Raw genomic sequence first — 24,104 nt, forward strand, 5'->3', positions numbered from 1 at the left:
ACATGACAGATCAAGCTTGCAATCAACCACAGGGTGCCATCTATCAGTTAAGAACGGATCAATACAAAAGTTTATCTAATCCCCAATCAGCATAGTTGAACACTGTCATAACTTATTCTACATCTTGAAGAAACCACACGAAGAAAAGTCAGGAACCAAGCACACCACGCATACCTAGCAGAGGTGCTTTCGCTTCAAGGAGGAGAATCTTCATGTACAGGTCAGAAAAAGGTTGCTTTGCCTCTGCAAAGAATCAGCAAGCCAGTTCTTTTCCCAGGAGAAACATAGGTCTCAAGACAAGCTAAAAGCACCATATTTGACATAACTAGCTATAATGTAATAATAAAGTAATAAAAAATTGGAATTAGTTACAAGAGATACACTGCCTGCAGGTGAAATTATCATGTCTAGAGGAGCTCAGGAATATCTGCTAGCAACAATGAGAAGCCATATCTCACTGGTTGTGCCATACTACCACAGTACCACTACACCTTTCCAGAAGCAAATGGGGCTCCAAAATGGCATGTACACTAGCCGCAATATCGTCCAACATAAATACTGAGAGTGCCCCTGGCACTGCGCTGAGGATGTATGAATCTTCACTGGCCACACGACTGAGGCTAGATGTTTTACCTTTTTTTTAGATAAAGGAAACAAACGTTCTGGCGTCTCCACAAGTGCATACAGTCAAGCTAGATGTTTACTGTTCCCCCTTTATCTGTCACTCTGATACCGCACCACTAGCACCTACAATCCTAGCTAGGTCTTGGACGATTTGAGACATTGCTGGCCTGAATTCTGGTCCCGGCTGCATAATAAAAGTGTGAACCTTGAATGCATCTTGGTATTTTTAGAAAAGAGCGCTAACCAGAATGCAATATTGAATAGAAAAATAAAAACAAATACAAATACTTCATTCGATGATCTGAACATGACCGGATGTTTAAAAAGAACTACGAAACATATACATGCAATAGAATAACTTAGATGTCTGAAATCTTGGACTTCCAGCAGGGGAGGAGAGAAGCAGACACTCAACACGCTGGAAAGGCTGGAACTCAGGTGAGCAGACTATGCTTGTGTTGATAAGCTGTTGTAAACAAAGATCTATTTCTACAGGACATAGTTGGCAGCTAACTGAAACAAACAAAAGCTACTAATGCTGTATAATTAAAGTATTAACACAACACAAGGGTTATTATAACATGAAACATGTGACCTTCACATATGATTAATTCTAATATGAGTAAACTCCTGCAAGTTAACCAGAATGCTTATGATGGCTGTGCTCTAACTGTAGAGAGGTAGGGAATAAACAGAGCATGTAAGCTTAAGAAGCTTAGAATTACCTGAATACACTGACTGATGATGTCTGCAAAACGTGACAACAGTATCACAGAACACTCTCCTCGGATAGAAGGATCAACCATCTTTGACAGGGACTCCATGTCATGAAGCTGAGAATTAGCCCATCGAACAAGATGTTGTTCATCACGTGGACGAGAACTGCATATTCCAACATAAAGAAGTACTAAAAATGAATTTTTAGGAGAGAAGTGATTCAAATAATTGCAAAAGGCTCTTGTTCAACATGCATATTGCAATGGATCTCTGACCTGTCATATGGCTTACGACCAGTAAGAAGTTCTAGCATCACCACACCCAAACTATATACGTCGCTTTGACGAGTAAAAGGCTCAGATTCATGGATTTCAGGTGCTTCATAATTGAGTAGAGCTCTCATACGGCCTGATAGCTGAGATAAAAGGGAATACTATTATAAAAAGTTTTACGTTCATACTCCCAAAGAAGTAAAGAAGAAAATATTAATGATAACCAAGTAATCTAGGTAAGTCAATTTCCATTTGTTTTTCTGACAGATCAAGGCATAAAATAGTTAAGATGTGGCAAAGGCTATCCAAGCTTGGAAGGAAATCATTTGATGAGATCTTATATGTATCATTGGTTGGGGAGCTGCTAGCTGTATATGCATCAGTATTCTCAATGTTTGCATGCTCTTTGTGCACGTCCGTGATCCGTGCACCATGAAGTGTATGCGCTATGAGTTCAGTTCTTTCAGCCACAATTTTGTATTATTGATAACGGCAAAGCTGAATCGAAGAGGTTACCTGTGTAACAGAACCAGACGCCATCAATTGTGCCAGCCCACATTCAGCAACACGCACTGAGCATCTATTGTCGAGGAGCACGTTGGCTGGTTCAAAATTCTGGTGTACTACAGGAGGTTCACAGGTGTCATGGAGATACCTGGAAGAAAAGCGTGAATAGTAAATATTAAGATTGTGATAGTCATCTCTTGACAAGCTAAGTTTAACACAAACAAGGTCATGGATATAATATCTAAGTTGAATACAGCTTACTCTAAGGCTTTTGCTGCATGAAGAACAATGTGGAGGCGAGCATTCCAGGATAATGGTTCATCTAGATCCTCCCCTTCATGTAGTACATCATGTAATGTTTTTCTACTGAAGTAGTTATACACGAGTAACCGCTGTTCATATTCAGCACAATATCCAACTAATTCAAGAATGTTAGGGTGTCTAATATCTGATATACGAGCAACCAACTCTAGAAAGTCATCTACTGGTATTCTTCCATTAGCATTATCAATCTTCATAACTTCCAGTAACTGCATAGGACAAAAAAGATTCAGTATAAATCACTCACTGAGTAAAAGAAGCAATACTTGATACATACTTTGCCTTCAGGAAGTTCTGCCAAATACACTTTCCCCAATCTACTCTCCCTTATCAAATTTTGCTCTTGAAAACTATTTGTATATTGCTGAAGTGATGCCACCGAAAAGGATGTTGCAGATGTCGAGGGACCAGTCCTTGGCGGGGTGCTAACTCTTTTTTCTGGAAGTACAATGGGATTTACAGTTACTTTTTCAACAGGAGGTGGTGATGGCAGTCGTGGAGGCGGAGGTGGCGGTGGCGGTGTTGGGGGCGGTGGTGGTGGGGGCGGAGGTGGAGGTGGAGGTGGTGCTGCAGCAAAGATCTCTGATTCTGTTCGTTCCAAATTAATTACACGCTCTTTTCTCTTTTCAGGAGGCTTCTCAATGGCAACTGCAAACAGCTTATGGTTAGTACATATACATCTATACTTGAAACAGCATTATAGTAACAAAAGAATTGATTGGTCAGATTTGCAAGCATATATACCTGGTACAGCTAAATTTATTTCTCGGGGCTTCTTTCTTTCAGGAACCTCAGATGAACCTGTTAGTCAAACTAAAAAATCATGTATCATGGTATGAAAACAACAGAAGAAAACACATAAATACATTGCAGAATGATCAATTAAAGTTGACCTTTTTTGGCTTCATGTTTAGACTGCACCGAAGCTTGCTTGCTTTTTGGCTCCTCAACCCTCTGGTGCACCCTACCTAATTGAGACGTGGAATAATCACGTCTAGACTGTCTTTCTTGATACTTGGACAGGCAAAAGATTACCAACAGCACTAGAACTATGAATAGTACAATAGCAAGAAGAACATATCCAACAGTTCTGAGGGGTGAAGACTTGTTCTTCTTGGATGATGGAGAGTTGCTATTTCGAGCAGTAGATCCACTAGAAGAGTTTGATGCTGCACTAGATGGTGGCGGAGATCCTGAAGGGGATGAAGAAGACGATGGTGTTTGTGTTGGTCTAGAGCCTGTAGGTGTTGAAGAGGGTGAGGTAGAGGGAGCTATGCTGGTATTAAAAGGATTCCCATCATTTCTGTAGGCAAAAGAAGTTAATGAGTTATATGTAACTGGCCCAATCATCAAAGTGTTGAAGGATAGGACAGAATGTAGAGAAAAAAACAGGACTAATTGGGCTGCACCAAGAAGTTTGCAATAGGTAAAGGAAAAGTATCTCACTTGAAGTTTGGTATGTTCAGCAGCTTCGGAGGAACTGGTCCAGAAAACATATTATTCTCTACATTTCTGTTTAGATGTTCATAAATTATCAGAAAGAGGTATAAATATCGTATGCATGACAGAACATTTAGGATAATAAATTATTTGGAATGTGAATTTAACATCAATTGGATTTAGACTAGAAAACAATTATATGCCCCATGCATCATGTGAAAGGAATGTTGGTATATAATTCATACAAAAGGCTGCTGTTTGTTGTAGAAATCTGGTAGGCCAGAAACAAACATTTATGTATCCACTTTTCTGGGAAATAACTGGACCCAGAAGCAGAACTAGTCAATTATATTAAAAGGCCTATATCAACGTCTGGAAATACATGACTTGACCAACTGAGCTAGCTCAGCTTCCTGTTCAATTAGCAAAAGGCTCCACAAAAAAAGTGAAATATCTTACTTTGTCAATGTTTTTTTTTCCTTTTCCATTTAGCAAAACTATGCTAAATGTGCAGTTACAATGGCTATACTGTGAACTATACTTATGCCTGAAAGCCTTATGTTCGGTTGATCTCATTCAAATCGATCAAGGGACCGAGTTGGACACCGCACGTGCACCCTGATCAGGGCACAACAATGTGCTGGTTGCGGCTCCCTTTCACATCACGTACATAAATAGGCTAGAGGCCGACATGCGAACCATTGTTCGTCGTACCCCATTCGTCATACACTCACACAGATTGGTCGGATCTCTATACGGTTAGTAATGGGAAGGCCACCATCGTCGTGTTCATCGCTCTCAGCTCATCAGGCTTCGACTTGCATGACGTCTCCTCCCAACCTCGAAAGAATAATTCTATGTTCTACGTTTTCTAGTGGCTAGGGTTACGAGCCAAAATCTTAGAACTCTAACGCCTTAGAGAGCACTGAAAGGCTATGGCCTTTGTCGAGGAAATTCAAGGTGGCTTCGCTAATACAACATATAGTTACTACATTGCAAGTCTAGAGCTAATTAAAGTCACTTATCATCGTAACCTACAGTTTAGGTTTAAAGCAATAGACATAAAGAATATTACTTGGAGGCTGTTATGACAAGTAGAGTGCCAGACAGATTAGATGGGTTTGGTTTGTTAGAAAAAAGAGATAAGTTAGATTAATTTGGTTAGGATAAGGATCGCTTGCTTAGGGGTCAAGCTAGAGATAGAGATCATTTGGGGTCAAGTAAGCCTCTCTATATAAGGAGAGAAGATATATCAATTTAATCAAGCAAGAATTAAGAAGGAAAACCCTTCCCTCTTGGTTGATCGTGAGCAAGGTCTCCGACCAGCCCCCTTCCGCTCCCTCAACACTAGACACTGCCATAACAACCATAACAATTTGGTATCGGAGATGCCAAGCTCCAACCATGGCGATGACGACATGACATCCGCGGCCACCGCCACTGCTCAGCAACAGACGACAGAGACTTTGGCCAAATCCATGGCTAACCTGTAGCGCTAGCTTAGCAGCTTTGCAACCTAGTTGAGCTCCCTCTCATCTCCTGTGTAAGCAACAGAACTCTTACTCTCATCGAGAAGATGACACTACGAGTTGGGCCAATTTTCTGTTTATTTTCTCAAATACTACACAATGCCATATACCTCTGTATCCTTGGCCCCGGTGATCACCAAGTCGTCGACATAGACACCCACCAACACGACATTTCTCCATTGCCCCGCTGATAGATGGTCGCCTTGTGCGGGCATGGCATGAAGCCTATCCTCTTGAGCGTGGAATCCAGCTTGGCATTCCACGCCCTCGGTGTCTGTCGCAAGTCGTAGAAGGTCTTGCACAGGCGCAACACCTTGCTCTCCTTGCCAGGGATCACAAAACCTGGCAGTCATGCCTGGAGAACGTGGTGGTGAAGAGCTAGTTGTAGCCGGAACTAGAGAGCATGGCACTGGAGTCGGTGGAGACTTGAGGGCTGGGGTAGACCTACTCAGAGAAGAAGAGTTGCCTACTCCCCCAGCTCCGGCTACAGCCTCAGCCTCTCCTCCATCGGAGTGAGAGCTGGGTTGCAATTGGTGAGCTCAGCCAACTCAACAATGTGCTTGGCGTAGACAGTCTGGCGAAGTGTGATTCCGGAGTCGCCCTGGTGCACCTCAATTCCCAGGTAGAAGAGATGTCCCAGATCACTCATCTGGAAGGTGGCATTTATCTCTTCCTTGAACGCTACCACCTCTGCATCCTTGGCGTCGATGATCACTAAGTCGTCGACATAGACACCCACCAACACGGCATTTCTCCATTGCCCCGCCGATAGATGGTCACCTTGTGCGGGCATATCATGAAGCCTATCCTCTTGAGCGTGGAATCCAGCTTGGCATTCCACGCCCTCGTTGTCTGTCGCAAGTCGTAGAGGGTCTTGCACAGGCGCAACACCTTGCTCTCCTTGCCAAGGATCACAAAACCTGGCAGTCGTGCCTGGAGAACGTGGTGGTGAAGAGCTAGTTGTAGCCGGAGCTGGAGAGCATGGCACTGGAGTCGGTGGAGACTTGGGGGCTGGGGTAGACCTACTCAGAGAAGAAGAGTTGCCTACTCCCCCAGCTCCCTCAAAGTGGACGTAGTCGATGGTGAAGTCGTCATACATCGGAGTCGTGCCGTCGTTCAATGCCTTGTCCCATGCCCATCCTCGCCCTTCGTCAAACACTACGTCATGCGCCGTGTGCACACGATGTGTTCCTGAATCAAGGATGTGGTAGGCCTTCGAGCCCTCCGTGTAGCCAATGAACACCCTCAGGGTGCTTCTGTCGTCGAGCTTGCCGATGTGGCCAAGCTCATTCATGAACGCGAGACAGCCGAAGACCAGTAGACGAGAGACCGTCGGCTTGCGCTCATGCCAAGCCTCGTACAGTGTCATCCCGTTGAGTGCCTTGGTGGGCGAGCGGTTGAGGATGTAGACCGTTGTCACCACCGTCTCTCCCCAGAAGACAACCGACATTCTCCTCTGCTTGAGTAGAGCCCGAGCCATCCCCACAATCGTCTGGTTGCGCCGCTCGACGACGCCGTTCTGTTGCCGGTTGTACGACGCGGAGTAGTGGCGTTGAACGCCCTCATCCGCGCAGTACGACGCAAACTCAGCCGCCGTGAATTCGTTGTCGTTGTCGGTGCACAACACCAGTGTTATTAAAACTACGTTTAAACGATGTTTAAACTACGTTTAAACGTCAAAACTTTAATTAGAGGTTGAAACCACGTTTTAGCGTTTTGGCGTTCTAAACTGTAAAACGCAGTGTTTTATGCATTTTAGACCATTAGCTACTTTTTGGGCCTAGTCTATTAGTTACTTTTGAGATTCAATCCAGCTCATGGGTGAAGTTTTGGTAAGCCACTAACCTCTCTATTTTGGTATTTAACTTCATATTATTGTCTGAAATTATGATGTATTGGTATTTTGCTTGTGTTGTTTAAAACTACGTTTAAACAAAGTTTAAACGTTTAAAAGTCAAAATTTCACCCATGAGCGTTCCAACGTTTTACCGTTTTAATAACCTTGCACAACACACGTAGCTTGCGGTCGCATTCCGCCTCCATAGCGACCTGCACACGCCTGGTGGCGTTCACAGCCTCTCCCTTGCTGCCAAGGATCATCACCCACATGTAGCGGGAGAGGTCGTCAACGAGCAGCAAAAGTAGTGTCGTCCTCCTGGTGTGGCTGGTGTCACGGGGCCACACAAGTCCCCATACACGAGCTCGAGCCTCTCCTTGGCTCGGAAGCTCGACTGCTAGGGAAAGGGGACTCGTCTCTGCTTTGTCAACACGCATGCATCGCAGAACTGCTCCACATAGTTATGGCACGGCAGGCCTCATATCATCTCCTTAGCACTGAGCCGCTTCAGGGCCTCGAAGTTAAGGTGCCCGGAGCGCTCGTGCCACTGCCGTGCCCCGTCGTCTCGATGAGCAGCAAGGCAGCAAGGCTGTGCCACCTTCACGCTGAGGATGTAAAGCCGATTTGGACTCCTGCGTACCTTGGCAAGAAGGCGACGAGAGGGGTCCCAGATCCTTATGACTGCATGCTCGACCTCCACACGTGAACCGTTCTCATCTAGCTATCCCAAGCTGATGATATAGTTTCTCAACGCGGGGATGTAGTAGACTCCAATGAGCAGCCTGTGTTCACCAGACACGGCGGTGAAGACGGCTGAGTCGGCGCCCTTGATCTCTATGGCGGAGGCATCCCCAAACTTGACGGAGCCTCGGACGCTAGAGTCAAGCTCAGTGAAGAACTCCCATCGGCCGGTCCTGTGATGAGTGGCGCCGGTGTCGAGGCACCATCCTTCGATCATGTCTTTGCTGGAGCCGTCGCCGAGGAAAGCGTGTGCTTTCGACTCATCAAGCTGGAGTGCCGTTGGAGATAACTCGATGCTTGCGTGTGCTAGGAGCATAGCCTCCTCCTCTGTCTCTGCCTCCGCCTGTGCGATGTTGGCTTGGCCGCGTCGTGGCTATCAATAGTCCCTAGCCTAGTGGCCAAGCTTGCCACAGTTGTGACAACCTTCATCTTGTGCCGACTTCTTGTTGCCGATGGCGTCGCCTTGGGCGCCTCCACGGGCACCACCCTCAGCATGTCCTCGCACCCTGGCCTAGGCGCCTCCACGCGTCTTGCCCCGTCTGCGGCCACGTGTCGAGAAGGAGGACTCCCCCTTCTTGTCACCCTGGCAGGCCTCCCACTGCTCCCGAGTGAGAAGTAGCTTCCCATCGATGGTGATAGGCCCAGAGAGACCCTATGGATCGTCGCCGTCGATGACCTTAAGACGATCTATCGCCTCTTCGATCGTCATCATGGAGAGGTCTAGCAGAGATTCGATTGAGCGAACGATCTGCTTGTACTTCTCAGGGATGCAACGGAAGAGCTTCTCGACAGCTCTCTCCTCATCGTAGGTGTCGTCATCGAACTGCACCATCTTCTGCAACAGAGTGTTGAGGCGGAGACCAAAGTCATCAACATCCTCACCTGGTTTGAAGGCCAGGTTCTCCCACTCTTTGCGAAGTGCCTGCAGTGTGGTCTTGCGGGCACGGCCGCTACCGATGTGGGTCGCAGCGATGGCGTCCCAGGCCTCCTTGGAGGTCCGCTTCTGGGAAAGTAAAAAATACATCTCGGGCGGGACTGCAGCAATGAGGGCATCCAGCGCCCGTCGATCCTCGTAGTAGTCGACATCGACGTATCGAATTGTTTCCCACATGTGGAGAACCCAGAGCCGTACCCTCATCACCGCAGCCCACTCGACCTAGTTGGTCTTGGTGAGCGTAGGCCACCCACCGCTAGAACCAATGTCCTTGACAACAGCTTGGACCCCGCGGTGACCATGGTACCGATCCGGGGAGGGAGAGCCACACTGCATGCAGAGACCGCGATCTCCGTCGACCCGGCCGCCGCCACCGGGAGCACCCCTGGCGTGTTTATGCCTATCTGGGCTGCCGCCACGTGCGTTCTCGCCTGGAGTGCCCTCGGCGCGTCTACGCCTATCTGGGCTGCCGCCACGCGCGTCCCATGGGGAGGCACGACTGCCCATTGTACCGCCTGCTCTTGCGCTACCTCCCTTGCTAGCCTAAGCTCGTCATTGGTGCCGCCGTCGCCGGAAATAGAGGTGTCAGAGCTATTGCCGCGTAGAGCCTCGAGCTCTGCCTCCGCCACACGTGCAGCATCCGCCGCCTCCGTTGCTTCTACTTCTGCTCTCGCTGCTGCCAGTTCTGCCACCGCCAGCTGTGCTGCCCTCGCCGCTGTCGCTGCAGCCGCTGCTGCTGCTCGCTCGTGTTCTTGTGCCGCGGCGATCTCGGCCTCCTGCTGGCGCCGCGCACTCGAAGTGATCGAGCGTAGGGACATGGTGTGCTAGTGATGGGTCACTGCGTGTGGAAGATGTTGTCTCAGACGAAAGACTGCTCGTCCGAGCAGGAGAGGAAGGAACAGTTGGAGCTCTTGCTGCCGACTGAGTATGTAAAGAGGCGCGGGAAGAGATGAGCAAGAGATGTTTAGGCTGCATGATAGTTTGGCTCTGATACCAATTGTAAGCAACGAGACTCTTACTCTCATCGAGAGGAAGACACTACGACTTGGGGCAATTTTTCGTTTATTTTCTCAAACACTACACAATGTCATACCCATCTAAGGGTTGGAGACACATATTTATAACCCTATGGACTACACTACACACTACACAATACACAACACACTACACAATACACAACACACTACACAAAAGGTGTTGTCCTCTAGTCTGCAGCACTAGAGATGTTGTCCCTATTGTCCTCTATATGCTAAAGGCGATGTTGTTGTTGTCCCTGAGATGCACGTTGTCATCGCAGTAAAAAAGGAGCTGCAACAAGAACTGCGGTCCTCCACAAGACACCCACAAATGCTCAAGACTTATTACATCAATATCCACATAACCACAACCACCGCCTCCATGCCCTTCGCCTCTGCCACCATGCCCACCACCATGTCGTTGTACTCCTACGCTGCCGCGCAACCGTCCGACATTACCATCCACCAAATATCATTCCCTCACTCTCCATCGTCATCCTAGATCCCTACGACCTACGTGGGACCGGGCCAACCGTCGATCCCACACCACCCACGCACATCGTATCGCACTTCCACAAACTCTTTCCCCACCTTCGACGACAAAGAGGACCCCTTGCTAGCTCAACCGCTACGACCAGTTCTTCTGCGGCCAATGCACACTTGAGGGGGACAAGGTCTGGCTTGTCTCGTACCACATGATCCGCGTTGCACAGATTCGATACTATATGATGGACCACGACTCGACAAAGCAGTCCTCCTAGCCTCACTTCAAAGAGTTGTGCCACCAGCACTTCGGGGCAGCAGTATGCCACAACCCCTTGGGCACCCTAGCATGCCTGCACTTTCGCACGACTATCGAGGAGTACCAGGAGCGCTTCTTGAACATGTGCCACACCGAGCACCTGTCGCCTACCCAGTAGGTCCAACTCTTCACCGCGGAGCAACTAGACTGCCTCTATGTTGACGTCGAGCTTACCGACCCCACTGATATTCACAGACCATGAGGCGACACACGCTTATGAGCCTCGCGCCCAGGTCCCCAACAATGCGCCAGGGGCAAACCAACCCCGGCAATACCGCTCCCCATCTCTCCTTTCACAGGCTGCGCCCACGTCTAGAACTCCGAGCACGCCCATGACACCCTCATCACAGCCTGTTGGTGCGCCTGCACCAACAACCGTGCGCCCATTTCGGTGCCTCACACCACCAGAGCTGGTGGAAATGTGCCTATCCTTCTCGTGCTTGGGCCAACACATCATTCGGTGGGGCATCGGCGTACCACGACGTGATAACACTACTCCATCTGCCTTCGTCATCACAGTCGCCACCCCGCCCATGCTTGACCACCCACTCTAGGCATTCTAGGAGGTATTTGTCGCGCCATCCGACCTACCAAGCCATGCCCTTGCGACCACACGATCCACCTCCACACGGGGACAACACCCATTGCTCTACGACCCTACCGGTATACCCACAACTCCAGAAGGACGAGGTCAAGCGGCAGTGCACTGCAATGCTAGACCAAGGCGTCATCCGGCCCAGCACATCCGCATTTTAGCACCAGTGTTGTTCATGAAGAAGCCGAACAACTCGTGGTGGTTCTGCATAGACTACAAGGTGGCGTGAACAAGCAACCATCTGTCGGGGGCATGGGGTTCCTTGCAGGCGCGCACTGCATAGTGCCATTGTATTTCGTCACTGACCTTCGTGAGGGCGTCTCCACCGAACGTTGTTGCGACCACTCCTAGGTCTCGACACCCACCAAACTACGCCATGAAATCCAAGTGGTCGTACATGTTAATGTATATGTATACTAGTGTATTTTCTTGTACTCTAGGGTTCTCCTTGTAAAGTGTACACATGTACTTTTGCCCTTTGGGCCCTATGGAATACACAAGTTGCCATTTTCTCTTCATCCATAACATGGTACAAAGATAGGGTTACCTTGCAGTCGTCGGCCGCTGTCTCCGGCCACCTGCCTGTCGTCGCTAGCCACCTCCGGTCATGCCCGGCCCGCGTCCGGCCGTGCCTGGTCGCTCGCCAGCGCGCTCCCGCCAGTATGCTCCCCGCCGCCGGCCACCTCGCCTCTGTTGTCTGCACCCGACTGCACCATCTTGCGCATGGTCGTGCCATCCCGCGCCCGGCCGCTCGCCACTGCTCGCATGCAGTTGCGCCTGTCCACGCCCGGCCCCTGCCAGCGCGCTCGTCCCACCTCGAGTTGCCTTTCCTGCTCGCTCGACTACTGTCCTTCCCCTCCGGTTGCTCATATCCTACGCTTGAGCGCGCGCCGCAGTCCTTCGCCTACCGTTGCGTCCACTGTTTCCCTAGCATGGCGGCTCCTTGTTCTGCCCCTCTTATGCAACTTCCCTGTGTTACCTTTGATGGAACCAATTTTCGAGAATGGTCCACTATGCTTTATGTTTGTCTCAATAGCCACCGCATTTGGGGTCACCTTACTGGTCTATCTCCTCCTCCGGTACCGGCACATCTAGAGGAGCCCACTGTCGGGGTTGATAATGTTCCTTCTTCTGCTCAAGTCATGGAGGATTATGCTCATGAGTTGAGCAATACATGGCTGACTTAGCTGTTTATAATGCTTGGCTTGCTGATGAGGCTCGGGCGACTCAGAGTATTCTTGGCAGTATGAAGGTGGAATTTGCCATGGATCTGTCTACTCTGCCCACCACTCAGGCGATGTGGGAGCGGGCACAAGCTCTCTACCAGCCGAGCAGCACTACTCTCTACATCTCCACTCTGAAGCTCGCTAGCTCTACTCGTCAGCAGGACTCCTCTGTTGATGTCTTCTACCTCGAGTTGGCTGGTGTGTGGCGCCAACTCGACTCGTTGGAGCCACCGTACTGTCGGACTTGTCCCTGTTGTGTCCTCCGACATGGGCACAACAGTGTTCCTCGCCTCCACGAGTTTCTCCTGCGTCTCCGTTTGGAGTTTGAGCAACTTCGGGCTCAGCTCCTCGCTCGTTCTCCTTTGCCACCCCGGTTGAGGCGGTCACCTTAGCCTGGGCTGAGGAGATCCGTCTTCGTGGTGTGTTGTCGTCTTCCTCGACAGTTCTTGCTGCTCCGACTGCGTCGCTTGCTCCAGTTCCTACATCTACTTCGGCTCCTGCAGTGGTCCCTCTTGCTCCAGGGGGCGTTGCTGCAGCTGTCATCTGCCGCTACTGCAAGGCAACGACACATACCATCGAGAAGTGCAGGCGTCGTCCTCCATGCCATCGTGGGGGTGCCCCAGTCCTGCTGCCCCTGCCTCGCCTCAGTTGCCTCCTGACTGGGCCCTCGACCTGACTAGGCGCATGGAGCGCCTTTGTGCTAGTTCGTCAGCTTCCTCTGTGGTCTCCTTGGTTGCTGCTCGTGTGCCCCCGCTAGGGCAGCCGCGTGGTGCCTCGTCGTCATGTACTATCGTGCCCTAGATTCTTGACTCAGGAGCTTCTTTTCACATGACTCGTGATTCTACTTCTAACATCCTCTGTTCCTCCTCAGTTCTGGGCTGAAGCTGTGCCTACAACTGTTTACCTTGTGAACATTCAACCTTCAGTTGCTCTATATGGTGTCACTCCTCTTGTGCGCCTCTTTGGTCGGCCACCACAATATAGTCACCTTCGTGCTTTTGGTTGTATTGCCTTTGTCCTTCTTCAACTTCGTGAGAGGACCAAGCTCACTGCACAATCCGTTCAGTGTGTCTTCCTTGGCTGTGACTCTGAGCGTAAGTGATATCGTTGTTGGGACCCTGTCGCTCGCCGCATTCGAGTATCCCGGGATGTGACCTTTGATGAGTCACGTCCTTTCTTTACTCCTGGTTTGTCCTCTTCTTCCTCTCCTTCCAAGTCTGTTGATTTCCTCCACTTGGTTCCACCTCCTACCACCTTGTTGCACGTGATTTTCAACAAGAGTATGGGCGTGACTATGAGGAGACCTTTGCTCCTATTGCTCATCGGACCACTGTTCATACTCTTGTTGTTGTTGCCTCTATTCATCGGTGGGCTATCTCACAACTTGACATGAAGAACGCTTTCCTTCATGGTGAGTTGCATGAGGAAGTCTACATACATCCCCCGCCTGGTTACCTTGTTCCTGATGGTCATGTATGTCGGCTTCGTCGTTCTCTCTATGCCTCAAACAGGCTCCCCGTGCCTGGTTTGAGCGCTTCACCTCTGTTGTCACTGTTGCTGGCTTTATTGCAGCAAACATGATCCTGCTCTCTTTGTTCACACTTCATCTCGAGGTCGCACCCTCATTCTTCTCTATGTTGATGATATGTTGATCACTGGTGATGATATTGATTACATTGCCTTCGTCAAGGCACGACTCAGTGCGCAGTTCCACATGTCTGACTTGGGTCCTCTTAGCTTCTTCCTTGGGATTGAGGTCACCTCCACACCTGATGGCTATTACCTCTGTCAGCGCAAATACATTCAGGACATCCTTGATTGTGCTAGTCTTACTGATCATCGTTCTGTGGACACTCTCATGGATCGTCACCTTCATCTTCGTGTCACTGATGGTGTTCATGTTGTTGATCCCACTCGCTATCATCATCTTGTTGGCAGTCTTATCTACCTTGGCATAACTCGTCCTGACATCTCCTATGTTGTTCACATTCTGAGTCAGTTCATGTCTGCACCCACTACTATCCACTATGGTCACCGTCTTCGTGTTCTTCGGTACCTTCGTGGCACCATTGATCGTCGTTTCTTCTTTTCTAGCACCAGCTCTCTGCTTATTCTGATGCGACTTGGGGTATTGATCCTTCAGATTTTAGGTACATCTCTGTCTATTGTGTCTTTCTTGGATCCTCCTTGGTTTCATGGAAGACCAAGAAACAGACTGCTATTGCTCGTTCCAGTGCTGAGGCTAAGTTGTGTGCCTTGGCTTGTGGGGTGGCTGAAGTGACATGGCTTTGATGGTTGTTGGCTGACTTTGGGATTTCTCTTACTACTCCTACGACTGTGCACTGTGATAGTACCGATGCTATTAGTATTGCTCAGGATCCAGTGAAGCATCAACTCACTATTGGCATCGACTGTTTTTATCTTCAGTCTGCAGTTCAGGATCATGTGGTTTCCCTCCAGTATGTGCCTTCAGAGTTACAACTTGTGGATTTGCTTACAAAGGCCCATACAAGAGCTCAACATAGTTTTCTTCTTTCCAAACTCAGTGTTGTTGATCCATCATGAGTTTGAGGGGGGGTTAGTGTATATGTATACTAGTGTATTTTCTTGTACTCTAGGGTTCTACCTGTAAAGTGTATACATGTATTTTTGCCCTTTGGGTCCTATGGAATACACAAGTTACCATTTTATCTTCATCCATAATAGTACACATGCAACTACATCGTTCGGATGGTGCCCTTCTAAGTATCACGTCTCTAGGGTAACATCGACATCTGCAGCCACGACCACCATCATAGCTGAAAGACGAGCTGTTGGTTAAGGCTTCCGAGTAACACCTCCAGGTCCTGGGTTCGATCCCCTCGGGGGCGAATTTCTGGCTTGGTTAGAAAAATCCCCTCACTGTGCCCCCGCCCGCTCCTGGGTTACGTCCTGCGCGCCACCCTCCGACTGGGCTGTTGCAGAGTGGGCGGTGACGCTAGTGATGGGGGGCAGGGTTCGGGGATTTTCTTGGCCGGGACCATGTTTCGGTCTCTTCTTAATATAATACTGGGAGGGCGGTCTTTCCCTCCCCGGCCGAGTTTTTTTTTGAAGGGTGAAATAGTGTTATGAAAACTAGAGTGTCAAACATATTAGATGGGTTTGTTAGGAAAGAGAGATTATATCAGTTTGATTTATTAGAGATAATTTAGATTGATATGGTTATGATAAGAATCGTTTGTTTAGGGGTCAAGTAAGAGGGATCACTTGCTTAATGGTCAAGTAAGCCTCTCTATATAAGGAGAATAGATATATCAATCTAATCAAGCAAGAATTAAGAAGAAAAACTTTTCCCTCTTGCTCGGTCATGGGCAAGGCCCCAGGTCGGCCCCCTTGCGCTCCCTCAACACTAGCCACCGCCATAACAACCATAATAGAGGCAGTATTTTTTTGTTAAACCAGCAGGTAACTGACCAAATAATTGCAGATGTTCTGCTTGATTTGTAGATTGTGATGAACTGTAATAAATGAACAAGTTAATTGACAACAGAGAAGGGAGTGTAGACATACAAGTCTTTGAGGGGGAGATCCTGCAAGACATTAAGGGTACCAGATAGTTGATTATCTTGCATGTGCCTGTGCAATAGAACATCCTGGAAGAGTAAGTACAAGGTAAGAGGGTAAAAATAGAAGAAACAGTTGTAGAATTACAATGTAGTCAGTGATGTCAAGCTTCCCAATGAAGGTGGTAATGGACCACTGAAGTTGTTGGAAGAAATATCCCTGTGAACAAAGGTCAGGTGCCATCAAGCGGTTTGCATGGTGGGATGGAAGGAGGGAGGGAGAACATACAGATTTACAAGTCCCGTGAGGGAATCAAATGCATCTGGTAGCTTTCCATCTAGATGGTTATCATTCAGTGACCTGGTAAAAGAGGATCTTGACTCTTGAGTCGATTAACTGATGAAAGTAGAAAACAATAGTATGGTCTTGTCGTTTCGGAGGAAAAAGATAAGAGAATTAGGAATTACATGGCTGTTAGACTATGGAGTTCTGATAATGACATTGGAATGCTTCCAGTTAGTTGGTTATCTGAGAGAAACCTGCAGTAGCGAGGAACAAAATAGCCCATCATCTAACCAGAACTAAAGAAAATTTCAAGAGTAAGGATATTGCATACAGATTCTGCAGTGTGACAGGTAGATCTTCTGGTATGGTTCCACCGATATTGTTGTTGCTAAGATTTCTACAATGACAACAAAGAAAACAATCACCTGCTTGATGAGATACGAGTACAACATAACTTAAACCTGTATATAAAGTGTCCTCTCTTCACATGTTTAAACAGTACAACAGAATTGGTACAGCCATTACCATTGGTAAAAAATTGTAAAGACCATGCCCTTACATTTCAGTTATTGAAGTGAAGTTCCCCAGGCTGCCTAGCTGTCCTCCCAGATTTGCAGCATTGAAAACTCTGCAAACAATGAGTTCATAAAAGCACAAAATAGAAAAGTCTTATTGGCAAAAGGTGACATAGAATATCTGGCGTACATTGAGGTTATACTTGAGCCGGTACATGTGACACCCTGCCAGCTCTCACCACAGGGATCTCCAGCACTAGCAGACCATCCTGGCAGCTTTGGTGATCCAAGTGCAACATAAAGTCCATTTATAGCAGAAACTGCATGTGAAAGAAAAGCAATGAGCCAATGATAAGCAATGTTGTGATGTGGACTCTAGTCGCCCAGGCACCGACTAGTTGATTAATTGTGACTAAGCATCGACTAGTCATGATTAGTTTGGGTCTAGTCAACGAGTCGCCCAGAACAGCTTAAATAAGGTACTTAGCATAGCATGTTAGGATTTAGCGATTGGCATTCAGGCAGCATAACAGGCAGCCAACCTTACATGCAAGTGCTAAACAAGAGTGTTTACTGCTGCACATTAGCGAAAAGGCCTCTAGCCGAGTTGTTTAGGTGATGTGAGTAGCACTCCTCAGGTCCTAAGTTCAACTCCGCGTGAGAGCGAATTTCAGGTTGAGATGAAAAAAATCTACTCGTTTGTCCCACATCAAAGCACAGGTCTAAGGCTCGCCCCCGGTTGCGATCGTTATCACATGGGCTACAGTGTCGCTGTGTATGAGTGGGGCAGGGGTTTAAGGATTTTCTCGGGCTGCATGATGAAGTCTTCTTCTTAATACAACTATGATCCCGGGGGAGGGAAGGGGCTGATGGTGGCGGCCACGCAAGTGAGGGGGAGGGGCGGCAGGGTCACGGGGGAAGGAGAGAGATGATCCAAATAATATTGTCCATTGGGTTTGAGTGAATAAGGGAGAGGAGGTTATGCAGCGATCTGAACCGTTGGTTTTGATGGTGTGTTAAGTCCGAATGCAATTTGTTTGGTGAATTTAGTGGATGTTATGGGTGTGGGGTGATTTGGTTGGGTGGATTTTGCAAAAATTAAACTGGTGGATTATATAGTGGTATAGATGTCCGAAGATTGTCCTACCACCCGCAGGTCGATTTTTTTACTGCTGCACATTAAAGTCCTCAAGGATGTCTCCAGCAGATCGTACATATAGTCATGCAAAACATTGTTTTGCACTATACAATGTATTGTTCACAGAGTGAAGTTTGAAATGGGAGATGGAATGAGAGGTATGATCGGTAAGTTGCAGGAGATAGCCTAATAACTTAATAATATCTTAAATATGAAAGATATGCTAGTAACTAATACTAAAACAAACTATGAAAGACAGCTTGTCAATTGTCATCATCAAAAGCCCAGTTTGCAGCACATGCTGCACATCAGTATTCAGCCATCCAAAGCAATATCCAATTGGAAAGTCCCTCCTCCTTTAATCCTGACTCCAGATTCATCCTCCATTTCTTCATCTTCTTGAGTTAGAAAGATGGGACCATGGCCCTGTTTGTTTGGGCTTTTTTCAGCTTCTGGCCACCAAAAGCTGTTGCGCACTGCCAAACGCCCCAGCTATTCAGCCCGCTTCTATAAGAATCGTTTTAGTAAAAATCGTCTAAAATCAACATGAACACAAAATCGGCCGAGTCGTCGCGATAGTAGGAATTCATCGCTTTCTAGATCCTGAACCATTTGAACCACTTCATCTTACTCCGCACGTAATCCCCTCCAGTGTTTACAAGTCGTCCGACTAGTCGGGCTGGTCGCCTGGAAGAGGGCGATTAGGAGGACGACGCGATTAGGGTTTCTAGTCGTCCTAGTCGTCCGACTAGTCGTCGACCTGGGCGATTAGTCGTCTGGTCGAACGCTTCCTGGTCGTTTTTTGTCGTTGCAATTTTGGTACTGGGCTTCACTCAGGTTTTTGGCCCATCTACAGTAGCCCGCCCCTCCAAAAACGCTCCCAGCCGCCAGAAACCCGCCAGTACCCCTCCCAGCCGCCAAAAACCCTACTCCTCTCCTCTGTCCTCTCTGGTTTCTGCCGACGTCTCTGCTCCAGCCTCCAAGTGCTCCAGCCGTCCAGCGGCGTCCAGTACTCCAGTGCTCCGGCATCTGTGCTGCTGCTGATGCATTTTGTTTGGATGCTGATCTGCTCTAGGTAGCAGCCAGTAGCAGCCAGCAGGTAATGCAGTACTTTTTACTGAATTACTGCAAGTAATTATGCCAATATTACTTTCAGTTTGAAATTTGGACTTTGGATGGATTCAGTTTTACACTTTTATTGAATTACTACTAGTTTGCTACTAATTATGCCTATATTATTGCAGAAATGCAGTGTTTATATAGTTAATATATAGTTATATACATATACATATGTCCTTAAATCTATAGGACGACTAACGGACGACCAGAGGTCGACCAGGACCGATTAGGTCGACTAATCGTCGCCCTAATCGCGATTAGTCGCCTGGTCGCGCCTCTCGCTCGACCAGCTGGTCGCCCGACTTGTAAACATTGATCCCCACGATACTCAGATTTTTCTCATAGCCAGATTCTTATAAAAGTTGGCCAGAAAAAGCTGAATCAAACAGGTCACATGTCCGCCACCAATAAGTGCATCCTCCTCGCTGTTTTCATCATCTTCATTGGTGTTTTCACTTCCAGCAACCATTGACCGCAGGCTCAATTCAGCTGGCAGCTAGGTCAAAACCAGAGGATATGCGATACAGCTAGTATATATAGGTGGTGGTATGGTCCTTGAATGCTACCCAACTGACCTGCTGAAGCCCAAGTTGCTTTCTACAGGCTGATTGTTCGACTAGAAAGCACCAACTGGTTGTGGCTAGTCAATGATTGGTCATCTGGTCAAGCAACCAGTGACTAGGAAAACTAATTGAATTGCTTCACCTAATCGATGTCCAAGGGCCGATTTGTCGATGAGTTGGTTAATCGAGCAATTTGAAAACATTGATGATGAGGCATAATAAACACAACAAATGCCTCAGTATGCAACCATACTTAATCAAGCAATCTACATGCATACCAAAGGGCTTTATTCGTTAAAGGTTCCAATTACTTCTAACAAAATTCAGAACTGTATATAACATGTATGGAGCACACTGTCATGAACTAATCCTCATTAGTCATTTACATTTTGTATTAACTCAACTCTCTGCTGCCAAGACCTCTGTCTGAAACAGGTACTGAGCGCATTGCCCGCGAAAGCAGTCATTTGGTCTTTTGCCATTCACCAGAAATCCGGCTCTCTGCCACTCTAAGCTCATCCTGTGTGTACACCATTTACCAACTCCTGAGAGTCTGATGAGACTATAAGCTCAAGTGCTCCACCAAGATCAAAGTTCCCAATGTACCACGGCAGCCTTCAAAAAATTGCACTACACATCTATTTGTCCTTGACTATTTTCAACAGCCACTGAATCTCTAGGAAGCAGTCGCGCTCCTCCCCCGTTGCTATCCACGGATGACGACAACAAATTCATAACACAGGAAGCCGATGCCACCAAATCCTTCCAGGACCATAAACATCGCTCTCAATCCCAAGGCCGAAAAGCACAAGCCGATTGCCGCGTATCATCCATCACTTTGGTTGCTTCCGCAGGCATGCGAGCACGAATTCAACGCCTCCATCAACCCCTCAGGTACGAAATCAGTACGCTGTGAACCCGCGCTACCAAAACGGCTGAATCAACCAGCTCAGCAAAATTCAATTCACATTTCTCAGCACCCACCCACCTAATCCGCAGTGCAACAGTACTACACCACCAAAATCAAATCATCTGATTTATAGTGTCAGTACGCATCCGAATTCCATCACCCTCAGCAACAGTAAACTCCAATCATCACTTCACCGCGCAAACAGCGAAACCCAACCAGACAAACATGCAAGCGACCACGAACCAGTCGGCAGCCCGTGCAGGCAGCTGGTGCGTGCAAACTGCCAACTTACAATCAAGCGGAGGAAGTGAGACAAGAAGCGAGCAGAGCAGGGTGGGTTACCGTCGCCGGCGTCGGTGACCGCGCGCGCCAGCCGCGGCAATGTGGCAGCGGCGATCAGCAGCAGGACGAGGACCGGCGCCGCCCCGAGGCGGACGCACCGGCCGCCCCCCGCCGCCCCCATCACTCGGTCGGGGGCCGGACGAACTCTCGCGCCAGCTAACAGCGCAGCGCCACCTCCGCGCAGCAGCACGGACGCATCAGCCGCCGCGGGCGGTGGCGATCGCGGATACCGAGGCGGCTTGCGTAGATCTAGAGAGAGAGAGAGGGTGGGGGAGAGGTGGATTCTCTGAGGTTTGCTTTCCCGGAGCACGATTCTCCCCTTACGCTCTGCCCCCGTCTGTTTTTGTTGGCTTCTAGAATCTAGCTGTAAGGAGTGGAGAGATAGAGAGAGACTGGGAGTGGCGGCGAAGTGAGAGAAAGGCAGCGGAGGAGGGATGGGGGAGCGTCAAGCGTGGGGGAGCAAGCAACGGGCGTGAAAAGATGGAGAGAGAAAGGGTGGGTACTGTGTGGGAGTGCTGACTGGTGAGGTGAGCGGTGGTGAGGAAAGCAGTGGAGGGAAAGCTTTTTTTACGACAAATGTACCCAACTAGTTAATCAAATTTTACTAAAAAGTTTACTTGAAGTCCTAAACAACTGGAGTAATAGTTTATTAGTTCATAGAACTCAGCTATTAATAGCTAACAACCAGTATGAACTCAACTATTAAGAGCTAACAACTACTCAAGTAGTTCACTAATTTTTAGCTAGATATTTTTAAGTCATAGATAACAAGTAGTTCTAATCTATTTAAAATAGGGTCTATTACACCAGTACAAAAGTACCTGCAGCCACTCCCTCAGTTATCTCCCGCAGTCATATTCTTTCCTTTGTGCACCAAAGAAAAGCGCCAACTGTAACGCCTTTCTTTCCCTTGCTCACTTTATCCAACGAACGAGTTTTTTTTATCTTGTCATCGTATCAACGGGATGGAAACGGGTCAGCTGAACTAAAAACCCGCTCACGATCATACTTGTGAGTTTATTTAGGGTGTGTTTGGTTGCATTGACAGAATGGATGGAACCAGATGATCCCTCAAATAAGGTTGTTTGGTTTAGGGTCAGTGGCTGGGACAGGACTATCCAAGTGTTGTCCACAGTTATCTCTCAAAATTAGAGGAATAAGAGAGGACGTCAGGGGACGTCTCTGTCCTGGCTGTCCCGCAACCAAACGCACCCTTAAACCCACCTATAATCATATCTACGAGTGCAATTCCAAACTCTCACCGAACCTGTCGGGTTTAGGTGGATTTCGAATCACTCACGGGTTTTAAATTAGTGTACACTTTTAAATAATAATTCAGCTATAAGCAATTAAATATTGCCGTGGTTTTAGAAATCGGAGAAACAATATAATTTATGTTCGGTGGAGGAGGCTAGCGTGGACTCACACCGAGTGATGAATTAAGTGACTAGAGAGGATTATACTGGTTTAGACTCGCACCCTACGTCCAGTGTAGTGTTGATCGTTGTATTGCTCTTGGAAGCGTGTTATAAAGAGAAGTGTGAGAACGAGAGAAAGGAAGAACTCTGGCTGAATGCCCCTCACACTCTCCTTAGTTTAAAAGAGTAGGGGGCAAAAAAACCGTAATCCGCTACCTAAACCTAAATTATCCGAACCCGATTTTTATTTAAGAATTTCAGATAACAACTTTAAAAACCCAAATTAATTTAGATAATTCGGCTACCATCCTCCGGTACCCGAAATACCCCGAACTCACTACCCATGAGTCGTTTGCTGTTTAGAAAGCGAGTTTTCCATTGTTTTCTAGATAGGGGAGAGAGGGAGTACGTACATTGGTAGCATTGCACATTTTTTTCTTCCTGATCCCGTTGAGTATATTTGATGTACAACTAAAATACTAAATTGCTGGGACTAAGAGGGTGGTTGTTTGAGATTATAATTTGTCTAAATTATATAATTCAATAAATTTTAAACTAAATGTTAGGGGGTGTTTGTTGGGATTATAATCTGTCTAGATTATATAATCTAACAAATTTTGAACTAAGTGTTAGTTTAAAATTTGTTAAATTATAAATCTGGATAGATTATAATCGCAAATAAACATATCTTTAGTTTAAAATTTGTTGAATTATACAATTTGAACAGATTATAATCGTAAACAAACACCCCCTACACTATACCACGGAACATTATTTGCAACTTATGGTCTGTCGGTAAAATCAGTTTTACCGACGAACTATAGGTTGGTAAAGACCTTTACCGACGGACCACGAACGTCGTTGCAAGCTGTGTCGGTAAAACTTTTACCGACCGACCGTTGTTTTACCGACTTATCTTCCGTCGCTAAAAGAGAAGTTTTACCGACGCTTCATCATTTGGTAATAATAGTATTACCGACTCTCTAAGAGTTGCAGCTGCCATGTAAGGTCCATGTTCATTGTTCAATACAGAGGAACTAGCTTCTCCATGTAAGGTCCATGTTCTATACCCTTTTAAAAATCCATCACAAATCAAGTGTTCTCGAACTTCAATAGCCTCCCGCCAAAATGAGTTGACACACTTCCTACAAGGGCATAAAATCTTGCTTCCTACCGCTGAATTTTTTAATGCAAAAGCTAGAAAACTATTCACCCCTTGTGTATAGGCCTTTGTCTCCCTACATGCAATTTCTATGTTAAATATCAAGATAACCACGTAGCACATTTTTTTAGTTATTGTGAAAAAAAGTTGTATTGTACCTAGCCACATTGTCGATCCACGATTTATCCATGTGTGTTATTACGGATATGATAGAGCTTCTAAGAACATATAACAAGCATAAAAACTTTGCTGCATACACTCAAAGATAATGAACAAACACACAATTGAACCGGAAACAAGGTAAATTAGTTGAACTTACCTTACACTAGAGCTCGACAATCTCCTAGTTGTTTTTGGATTTTCTGAACTACAACACCTTCCTTTCCTTGCTGCCCCTGCCGTACCAAAGATTTGTAGGATCTTGTGTTTATTATCAGCTATTCTTATGCTAACATATCAGCTACATAACAAGAAGAAGGAAAAAACAAGTTTGCAGTGAACTCACACGAATCTGTTTTGCTAGGCTTAATATTGCAAGAACCTTGAAC

General features: G+C 47.2%; 1 protein-coding gene across 1 annotated transcript; it reads right to left on the reverse strand.

Moving 5' to 3' along the window:
* Window positions 1–41: 41 nt before the first annotated feature.
* Window positions 42–21,392, reverse strand: LOC100383536 (putative STRUBBELIG family receptor protein kinase). Its single transcript, NM_001176184.2, has 17 exons — window positions 20,977–21,392; window positions 17,095–17,224; window positions 16,949–17,017; window positions 16,721–16,786; window positions 16,572–16,643; window positions 16,393–16,464; window positions 16,252–16,323; window positions 16,111–16,176; window positions 3,888–3,953; window positions 3,335–3,744; window positions 3,186–3,242; window positions 2,719–3,089; window positions 2,382–2,650; window positions 2,130–2,268; window positions 1,617–1,756; window positions 1,350–1,506; window positions 42–808 (listed from the first exon to the last, which is right to left on the reverse strand). Exons 1-17 carry the CDS (start codon window positions 21,095–21,097, stop codon window positions 722–724), a joined length of 2,364 nt encoding a protein of 787 aa, NP_001169655.1. The 5' UTR covers window positions 21,098–21,392; the 3' UTR covers window positions 42–721.
* Window positions 21,393–24,104: the final 2,712 nt, after the last annotated feature.

This window comes from Zea mays, chromosome 5 (assembly GCF_902167145.1).
Source record: "Zea mays cultivar B73 chromosome 5, Zm-B73-REFERENCE-NAM-5.0, whole genome shotgun sequence".
Classification (NCBI taxonomy): Eukaryota; Viridiplantae; Streptophyta; class Magnoliopsida; order Poales; family Poaceae; genus Zea; species Zea mays.